Source organism: Papilio polytes, unplaced genomic scaffold (assembly GCF_000836215.1).
Source record: "Papilio polytes unplaced genomic scaffold, Ppol_1.0 DF823700.1, whole genome shotgun sequence".
In the NCBI taxonomy this organism is placed as follows: domain Eukaryota; kingdom Metazoa; phylum Arthropoda; class Insecta; order Lepidoptera; family Papilionidae; genus Papilio; species Papilio polytes.
Genome location: NW_013525504.1, coordinates 200,774 through 211,395, shown reverse-complemented (window position 1 = coordinate 211,395; position 10,622 = coordinate 200,774). Strand labels below are relative to the sequence as shown.

At 35.7% G+C, this 10,622-nt stretch overlaps 2 protein-coding genes across 4 annotated transcripts; one reads left to right on the top strand and one right to left on the bottom strand.

The window, feature by feature from the left end:
- Positions 1 to 1,455: 1,455 nt before the first annotated feature.
- LOC106103846 (venom protease-like) lies at positions 1,456 to 4,846 on the bottom strand. The gene is made up of 7 exons (XM_013283754.1): positions 4,639 to 4,846; positions 4,223 to 4,350; positions 3,162 to 3,369; positions 2,910 to 3,085; positions 2,616 to 2,730; positions 2,339 to 2,516; positions 1,456 to 1,802 (listed from the first exon to the last, which is right to left on the bottom strand). Exons 1-7 carry the CDS (start codon positions 4,736 to 4,738, stop codon positions 1,550 to 1,552), a joined length of 1,158 nt encoding a protein of 385 aa, XP_013139208.1. The 5' UTR covers positions 4,739 to 4,846; the 3' UTR covers positions 1,456 to 1,549.
- A 435-nt stretch (positions 4,847 to 5,281) lies between these two features.
- Positions 5,282 to 10,083, top strand: LOC106103851 (serine protease easter-like). Of its 3 annotated transcripts, none has more exons than XM_013283762.1 (6): positions 5,282 to 5,719; positions 6,721 to 6,858; positions 7,697 to 7,881; positions 8,392 to 8,503; positions 9,095 to 9,260; positions 9,857 to 10,083. In XM_013283762.1, the coding sequence occupies exons 2-6, from the start codon at positions 6,831 to 6,833 to the stop codon at positions 10,071 to 10,073; spliced, it is 708 nt and encodes a 235-aa protein (XP_013139216.1). In that variant the 5' UTR covers positions 5,282 to 5,719; positions 6,721 to 6,830; the 3' UTR covers positions 10,074 to 10,083. The 3 variants fall into 3 exon arrangements, with proteins under 3 accessions (XP_013139216.1, XP_013139215.1, XP_013139214.1); XM_013283761.1 differs by lacking the exon at positions 5,282 to 5,719 and adding an exon at positions 6,420 to 6,618 and having other exon boundaries at positions 6,765 to 6,858; XM_013283760.1 differs by lacking the exon at positions 5,282 to 5,719 and adding an exon at positions 6,422 to 6,618.
- Positions 10,084 to 10,622: the final 539 nt, after the last annotated feature.

Below are 10,622 nucleotides of genomic sequence, written 5' to 3'. Positions count from 1 at the left end.
ATATTACTGAGGGAAAAAATGCATAGTAAAAAAAACATGCAGACGAATTGGATACATCCTTCTTTTGGGAAGTCGGTCAAAAAAAGAATATCAAGTTGAAAACATTTTTTTAAAATCTATTATATCATATTTAGACACTATACTATTTATTGGAATTTACTTTTAATCATTAGTCATCTGTGCTGGGGTTATCATAACTGACTTATGAACCTAATAACAATAACAATAGTAATCAGTTGAGGAAAGAAGTTTAGTAACTAACGTGACAATTCCTTGCAAAACTGCAACTACGTATTTTGTTGCTAGAACTGATTTTCATCGTTAAACTGCTTTCAGCCCATCGAAGGACGGAAAGTAGTGTAACTAACAAAAACGGTGGAGAAACTCCGATCGCTAACTCGCTGGCAAAGCGTGGCGATTTTGGCAAATCTCCTGGCATGATGGCCACAAGAGAAGTCCGGCATCACTACATCTAAGTCAACACATCTATAGTACGGAAAACATAATTGGCTCGATGAGACAGACACTGGTAACGCGGTTGTTCCATCGGAAAATACGTTACTAAAACCTATCTATAGATTGTAAACGTTATCTGACCATAAGTCAAACTAAATTATCTCTCATGTGAACTAACAATGTCGTTTTGACAGCGTCATATGACCAACGATGTTAAAGAAAAGACGGTTAGTTAAAAATTGAATTTATTGCATTAATCTAATTAGTGTTTTATACATTTATTTGTCGGAGTGACGAGCAGTGACTACTCCATTGTAGGCGTGCGTAAGTCGGAGATATTGAAATATAAATCGCCTAACATTAGAAACACCATCATTAATGAAAACTGACCATCTTGAATGAAAACTGCACCACACAATCTAATCAGATTGCAAACATTTATAGAGATTGAACAATTGACTTTATCATAAACGAAGCGCATATTTTTCTATTCAATGACAAATGCACATTCGGCCAGTAATCAAAATTATAAATTGCCAGTAACTTTAACCATTAAAAAGTTAACAATCTAATAAATACTTATATGAAATAACATGATAAAATGGATACGTGGGGCGACAGTTTGTAGTCGGAGCAGGGGTGCACATCAATACTTTCGTACCGTGATGCGTCGCGGCGGCGAGGATTTTTTACAAATACTGATTATTAAAATATTATTAATCTTAGGCTTTCAAATGCGATCGTAACGAGTAAATTACAATGATCTTATATCGAAAGCAGTGTGGTTATATACGTTTGGGGTAAAACATACAACAATGTTGACCTCCGTGTCATCAATTAGAAGCGGTCAAAGTGTTAAACACGTGTTCAACTAAATATCTAACTATAGTTTTATTCGTATATTATACTAGTTTTCGTCCGCGACTCCGTCCGCGTAATAATAAAAGAACAACACAGAGTAGCCTATGTGTTCTTCCAGACTATTATCTACATGTATGCCGAATTTCATCAAAATCCGTTTAGCCGTTTATAGTTCCATTCATCTAAACATTCGCATTTATAATATTTGTATGATTGTATGTTTGGTAAAATTCTATGGTTTAATAGTATCTAAAATCCATTTCATATATTTTCGGACATCCGTGTATAGTCCAGGTTTATTTGTACCACAACCCTCAAGCCCGAAAGAAATGATGCCGATTTGAACAAATTTGTACGTTCCGTTGTAAGGTGCTTCAACCATGAGAGGTCCTCCAGAGTCTCCTTTGCAAGAATCACGGCCAGTCTCGCCGGCGCATATAGTATTCATCAACTTGTTTGAATTATATGGCCGCGATCGAAAAGCACTGAAAACATTGTTATATTATTGTCTAATAAAAAAACTTTAAGTTTTCTTTAACTGCACTCCCTTTAATAGCGGTAAAGCTTAACAGTAGGAGAGCCCGCTTTAATAGTGAAATACCACGACCACACAGAAGACAGGCGTGAAGTGTGAGCAATTCCGCTTTTCGTCTGATGAGTGTGGTGCCGGCGACCCTACTTTAGGTCCTTTTCCTTCCCACTCTTTTTCTTATACAAATAGAATGGGAAGGGGACGTGGATTTGACGGTGTAAGAGAGAATAGAAAGGTGAAATATACAATAACATCTTTATATGCGTCTTCTCCATCGTCGATCAAAGGTAGGCAACGCGTCATTCGTTATTTTGGCGGATCCAGGTGACCGCTTACTCGTTTGCCACCTTATGATATAAAAAAGCACTTTGATATTAGACCCTGCGTATCTGGTTTTTAATATATGCAGTTATGGATGTGTAAAATGTTAATCTGTTCACTTAATTTTAGTGTTAGTTGTAAACGTGAATAGGGTTTATTTTTGCTCACTCTTTGTATAAAGATTTGCACGTCAATTCTGAGTACATAGTCACTTGAACTTTGAGTAGAACGTTGGATTGCTGTTGTGTTTCTGTCGCTCCCCAACCGGCTACTGTACCGTGGTCATCAGGTAATGCGCTTTCCCGTAGAACCTTCGTTATCGGTAAACAAATAGTTCCAGAATTTCCTGTGGATGAAAAGGTATGATTTAGCTACAGAATTTTACATACATTTGATTGCAAGTACTGTATTACCGTTAATGTAAAGATTTATTCATGAATCTTACTATAGGAAAATTCCACAGGAGTAGCAAGACGTAGCAGCCCGATGTCATGCAACGCCACTCCAACTGACTCTGTGACGTATTTGGGATGACGTATGCGATGCGTTACGGTAATGTCCTGTTGCAGATATAAGAACACTTTTAAAAGATTGCTAAGGTTTGTCATGTCATGTAATTTTGACATTTGCTATTGATAATTTGACAAATGTAAACAATAAAATAAAATTTTCATAATTCCATGCGGATGAAGCCGCACGGGAACAGCTAGTATTTAATAAAAAAAAATACTTGCTGTACCTGATAATTAGATTCACATTCACGGAGTTCCTCCTCCCCCACACAATCTTCTGGTTGGCTTATGTCGTAATCACCTATTCTCACTCCAACTATACTTTTGTTGATGCAGTGTCCGGCTGTCATCACGTACCTCGCTGTTATAACTGAGCCACCGCATTTAAACTTCAAATTTCCTCCTAGAATTAAACGCTGTCAACATTTAAACATTTGAAACTCCCGTACTCACTAGGCTCAATTAGTAGTAATACTCACCTTCATTGTAAGAAATGAGGGCCATCCAGGGAAACTCATAAAGGCCCGCAGTTGTTCCGCCAATAATTCTGCTTCCGTCTATATCACCACACTCACTTGCTAGAAGACGGATGTTACGATGATTTTCGATTTCGTCTCCAGTAGTTTGTGCGTTGTTCTCAATGTCGTCAGTTGAAAATCGCACTCCAAGTATGCTAGAACAGCAGACCTATTTACAAAATATTATTACTTCAAAGATGAAAATATTACGAATCAACTACACGAATAAACTAGAATTAATTTTGATAAAAACAAAAAAGAATCAAAAATAAATGTACTGGAGTTAATGAAAATTGTAATAATATATTGTTACGAGCGTGTAGCATAGAGTTAAAACGCTTTGATAATTTATTCTTAAATTTATTCATGACTTACAGAGACTGCGATTCACTACACTCACACACTTCTTCCTTAATACTTCACGACACACAAAATACAGGATCACTAACACAGAGCACTTTACAGAACACCACTGTCACTATAACACTTGCACTTTCACTTCGCGGTCACATAAATCTTCTTCGCAATTTACTTAAGAGTTCTGCGTCGCAGTTCACTTTCCACCGTAAGACTCCCCGGTTCACGACTAACTCCCCTTATATACCCTGAATTTCGATCTTCTTTTCGTTATTCATTTGTCATTTTATTCCAGAACTTTCTCGATTGTCCCAATATCATACATTTCATAATGGAACATTCTCGACGCCGTTTCGAATATTCCAGACATTTTTTCGCGAACGTCATTTTCGCCACTTGCGGCGATCGAACATTCTGGAAACAGCTCGATTATTCTTCGGATATGAATTTCGCTATTCATAAATAGATGACGTCGCGACAATATGCACGGGTTCTTTAAGATTCTTAAATTCGGATAGCAATTATAACACTCAATTTACAAAGTTAATAGGTTATCAAAATTCGGAAGATATAAAACAGTGTCGGATGTTTTCTAATGACGAATAAACAATAGTTACAGACTTTTGTAATGCTTCTTATCATTCTAAAGTTTGTATGTGAATTACCTTATGAGAACCTTTAACATCACAAGCGGCATCTCGCAGTTGTTTATATGCTTCCGGACTTCTGTCACTGAGAAGTAGATCCAAAGCCGGCTTACAATCAACTGCTTTGACGCAATCGTCGCATCTTTCTGTAAGCATAAACGATATACATAAACGACGATCTATAAACAAAAACGTTATTTTAATCAGCCATATTTCGCGAAGAAATACTTTTTACTCTTCTCCATGTAACTAGTACTATTTATAGAATAACTATAACTAGTTACTTTTAACATTCACTGCTTTATAAATAAAGATTATTCGTCGGGAACTACTACATTTTTGTGATCAAATTTAATTCAAACAAATGTTTAACATGATGTGTTGTTAATAAGATAACTATTTAAAAAAAAATGTTAGCATATATTTGTACTCACTGAGAGCAGTGGTGACAGCTGTAAAGAGTAAACAATACAATACAATGGGAAGGAACTGCATCGTCAATGCACGTTGTCCTCTCGCCGTGGCTTTCATCATACTAACTACGCCCGATGACAGTGGTAACCATCCTTTGTTTCTGGATTCAATTTTCCTACACGCCTTTTTGTTAGTAGTCTGGTATAACCCACTTCATTATTTATTGTGTTTGAGGTTATCAGAGCTTTACAAAATATATAAATAGAGTTCTCTTGATTACTCACATCATGTGTTTTCCTCCCTATGTGATTAACTATATTGTTTGGCTTTTTTTTTACTTTTTGTTTTTAATATTAAATTTTTGTTTAACTTAAGCTTTGGTTTCTTTTAGTTTATCATTATAATTGTCACATGGAATCTCCCTAAATATTAAGTAGCATGTAATTGTAAATTTAAAATATTACTTTGATTTAAGAACAGCGATAAAGGCTTCTATTATTTATTTTATTTTATTTATATTGTTTGGCCCGCAGTTTGCACTTATAAGCTGTCTATGAAAAACACATTTTGTATTTAGATTAATAAGTTTCAATGGATACTGAAACGGCAATATCGGTCTCTACTTCCGGCCGCTTTAAATGTCTTGTCAAATCTTTGTTTCTGATTTCCTTCATTGATGACAGTTAACGTGGATAATATGTGATCTAACAAAAACCCTAGACTGCGCTAAAAATTTAAAAAGCTTAACAAGGATAGCTTCCAGATTCAAAGCTCCGTATTAAAAGTACAGTACGCAGACTGTATGAAGAACCATCTACGGGTGCGGAGTGCTTGAAGCTCATTTTTATCTTACGGTGTTATACAGGCAAGCGGCAACTGGAATTTGCCTAAATAGCGAAGCGAAGTGCTACACATAGACATCCGCAGTTACATTGCCTACACTAATTAACAGAAGGACACACATAAATAGGATATTTCCTTTGCCTTTCTTTGCCAAGTTCACTTCCCCTGCTCACCCTTTCTTTAAACAAAAGGGCGGTAGTTAGGCGTTGGGAAAGTGCGATCTGGTTACATTGTGCTCAGCTGTGATCTGCCTACAGTGTAATATGTTTTGCTTTTTCCTTATTAAGTTTATTTGCTATATATGTATGTTTGCTTATTATGCAGGATGTATATATTTGTGTTAGTGTTATTTTATATGTATTAATTTTCCTTGTGTGTTGTCTAGCTTCTCCTGTCCCACTGGGTTGTCTTTAAGACTACTAACTACTACTAATAATGCCGCCCTTGCACATATTTTGTATTATTACGGTTTAAACGTTTGTATTATTATTTGAAAAAAATATATAATAAACGAGCTGTTGCCCACGACTTCGTCCGCGTGGTATTAGAAAACATACGAACTATATAAATTACAAAAAGCTACGTATCCCTCGGGAACCGGACATTGCTCGGGGATGAAGCTTATCCCATGTGTACTCCAGACTTTGTTTTATATCTGTGCCAAATTTCAATTTGAACCGTTGCAGAATGATCGAGTAAACATTAAAAAACTAAATTAATGAATCCCACGGGAACCGTAACTATTCCCGTGATAAAATGTAGCCTATGTGTTCTACCAGACTATGCTCTAAACCTGTGCCAAATTTCATGGAGATCCGTTCAGCCGTTTAGGCTACAAACGCTAACAAACATCCATCCATCCATCTAAACTTTCGCATTTATAATATTACTAAGATTAGTAAGATAAACAATTGCTCTATTTACGCGTCGGGTCGCATCGCGTAGCGCGTAGTAGCCACCAAGGACAACGAGTACGTTTTATTTATAACAAGTATACATTAGAAGTTAGTTTTGTAGAAGCCTTAATAGACGTAGGTTATTTTGATACGTATTTAATTATCTCTCGCGTGAAGTGATGATGCATTTCTTTATGAAGCTTTATGAATTAGGAGCTATTTGGTTTCTTTTGTCTTATTATATTAATGAAAGTAGTGCTAGTGAGTATATTTCCTAGTTTTCTTTTTTTAATAATCGTGAATTCACTATGTTGGAATTAAGCTAAATTCAATGAAATAACATTTATTCTACATCTGTTTAAGATGATGAAATAGAAAATCATCCTAACCTTAATCTATTACCGAAGGTATGTGGTAACATCAACGAAGACTACACAATATCTGATAAACCACATTTTGAAGAGTTTCCCTGGATGGCTCTGATATTTAACAGTGAATCAGGTATTTATTTTTTTAAACGAAAGCTTGTGAAGATTTTAGTATTCTAATATTTTAAAGTAGTAATTTGTTGGCAGCCAATTGGTAAAAATAATAAAATTTTAGGGTAAAGATACATGTAAGAACGTTTATTTTGTACCTCTTATTAATATTCATTCATACAATTATTTGGCCAATTTAATAGCCTCATAGTAAAGTGACATGTGTGCTTGTAACTGTATCCAACTATATCATCACCAGCTCACTATATGTCCCCACTGAGGGGCTCGGAGCCTACCCTAATATGGGGTGACTAGGCCATAGTCAACCACGCTGGTTGACTAGTTGGGTTGGGTTGGTTGACTTCACATATATCTTTGAATTTCTTCGCCGATATGTGCAGGTTGCATCACAATGTTTTCCTTCACCGTAAGAACGTCGGGTAAATTATGTACATATGAAAATTCGAAAAATCGAAAATCACATTGGTACATGGCGGGATTCGAACCCAAGACCTGTAGGTTACAAGTCAAGTGTTCAAACCACTGAGCCACCGACGCTCTCAACTATATAGGGGATCGAAATAGTACATTTTAAATATTTAAATCAAATTTTAAAATATGGATGTGCAGGGGCTGTGCGATTATGCCAGCTCGTTTCTTAAACACTAAGCGTAGCACTATGAAATTGACATGTCTTTTCAAAGTGAAAAATCCCCCCTTTCCCTATAAAATATTTAAAAAAGGATGTTACAGAAGTTAATGAACTTAATTGCAAATGTGCAGTATATATAACGAGATCGAAAATAAATAAAAATGTTTAGGAGAGCATAGACATGTTTTTGTTTAAATTGTTTTCACAGACAAAGAAGAAAAATTCCTCAGTAGTGGTACCTTAATAAACTCCAGATATGTTCTTACATTGGTTGAATGCACTGATATTGATCACTATAATGCAAGGAGTGTTAGAATTGGAGAATACAATATAAACACTGAAAGTGATTGCGAAGATGAAGGTGGAGATACAATTTGTGCATTGCCCGCGCAGGTGGGTTAACTTTGCGATTTATGTAAACAAACTAGACTAGTACAGATGCAATTTTCTAAACGAGGAAATAATTCTTGACGCTTGTCTTCTGTGTTCTGTGATCTAGCGTTCCATTCGCGAAACAGCTAACGCTTGTATGGATTTCGCCACAAATGAATATAGGTTAACTAGCTGTTTCCATGCGGTATCATCCGCATGACATTATAAAAGCATTGTTTTATTATTATTAAGAAATCCGTAAATCTTTTAATTGTAAATTTCAAAGTTCAAATGGTAATATGACAATGAAGGCCTTTTTTGTGGGGGAAATCTTCAAAAGATGCCCTGCGTTCTGGAGGGAACACAGGGTTATGTAGGTTTTGACCTAGTTAAGCCCCCTCGGTGGTCAACTACGAAGCAATAAAAATACAAGATTGCAATACAAGAGGGTTCCGGGATTTTCTTGGAACGTACCGGATCTTTCTATCTATCGATTTCGTTTGTTTTTTTTAATCATATTTCCATTTTCAGGATATACGCGTACAAAAAGTCGATAGATCTTCTGATTGCCATGAAAATGCATCTTTTTTTACAAACTGCGTAGCTCTATTGCGACTTGAAAAGGCAGTTGACTTCAAAAAACGTAAATATTCATGACTTAATAAAAATACATTTTTGGAACTTAAATTAGCTCAATATATAGGCGAATTCAATAGAAATAATAAATAACAATAAAATTATCTAAACTATTTTACCTTTATGAGGCCTTACCAGAAATGTTTGTCACATCATTTCTAAGATTCTTGAAACTATCTAAGAGAGCGCGCTCACCTTTGTAACTATCGCACAACTGTTGCTTGTATGGTGGTGCATACACTACTCAATTTTTAATTGTGCAACTAAACAGTTGAAATGCCTGTGATACAATCGACAATCGACATTGCACAACAGTTATGCAATAGTTTAGTCCAAGGCGTGGATGAACAACTCACTGTATAACAATAAATATCATTGTAATCCAGTAAAATGTAAATATATTTTTGTCATTTTAACCAGCTTACCATAGATTTTAAACTAGTCGATAGTTTAGTAAGGCGCCTAATCAGTACGAGCGTGTAGAATTTTGTCTTGAAGCCCAACCCGATCAAACTATCGGCAGATGCAAAGTCTGTAATTTAATAGCTTCGTGTTTGTTTGGAAGTTATTTTTTATTCAGAATTGTGTGTGTTTTCAGCTAATGCCGGCGCAATCTGTCTACCCATGGCTAGGGATCTATTAAGTCGTAATCTCTCAGGACTGCGAGGTACGCTCGCCGGTTGGGGACTATCAAATAATCCTAATACTTTGAGAAAGTCAAGTTCCACTGTTGTTTCAGAAGTCAAATGCATGGAATATATCCGGTAATATCCCTTAATACTTTTTTTATATAACAAGATGGCAAAAGAGTGAACGGCCACGTGATTTTTCGCCGAAAGCAAACCGACTGCTGCCTTTAAACATCCGCAATTACAGATGCGATGCCTATCCTTAATTGATGGAGTATTTGGCCTTCTTAAGCGTCTCTTTTACCATCAAATCCAATTTCTCCTACCTATTTCCTTACAAGATAAGGGTGAGTAGGTAAAGGGGTTAAATTAGGCTCCGGCACGCACATACATCTGACGAAATGCGGAACTGCTCCCACTTCACGCTTGTCTTCTGTGTGGTCTTGGTATTGTAACGGGCGAGCCGCGCAATTCGTGCAAAGATGGTAAAGCGGGCACTACCTCTGTAAAAACATTTACATACACGTCCTTACAAAGAGTAAATGCTATGTCTACCATAGGTGTTGCCAGGAGAGAGACTATCTATCCTAGGTCATCGGCTGTCGACGCTCATGGTTTACCCTTTGTAGGCAAAAAGGCAGGCTGATAATAAGGAACATTTACAAAGTCTAAATTTAATGGTAGGGACTGATTTTTAGTAATTACATGTTAACTATTGCTATTTATTTCAGAACAAGAAATGTCGACAAACTACTAAATACAGTATGTGTGAAAAGTTCTAAGCACTTCGAGATTGGAGCACCTCTGATGATCAAAACTGATCACATAGGTTACAAAAGATACACTCAGTACGGAATATTATCGACAGGACTACAAGACAGCGATATTAATATATTTGTAGATATTACCAAATATATGAAATGGATTCTGGATACAATTAAAGTTTGAATTGAGTTAATCGTGAAAATGTGATTTGTGCCTTTTTGTTTGCGACTTCGTTCACGTGAAATCAAGAAATAGTAAAAAACATGGTCATTATTCAGCAATAACATAGCTTTTTTAAGGTGAAGTAATCTTTGAAATCGACCCAGTAGTTTTTGAGTTATTTCATTGTATACAAAAATACAAATCTTTTCTTTTATCATATTAGTATGATAAACACATGTGTATTAACAATAAGTATGGAATGTCTTGTTCCATACGAAAACCTATTTACTACATTTTCAGCTTAATTACTAATCATGGGGACGAGTAAAAATGGCTTTGAGAGAAAAGGACATAACTAATAGCAACAAAAAATAAGGTTGCCATGGTTATTTAAATTCTGAGCAAATAGCAAGGGTCGTCGTTGTAATTTAATTATTTGTAATTAGATAGTTGTTATTGAAAAGTGTACGGAATGCATCCAAAATTCACATTTATCGTATTAGTACAAGGGTGAAGTATGATATTGCGTATTTTTAATACTTCTACATCATGGAGAAGGTCTTTTGGGGT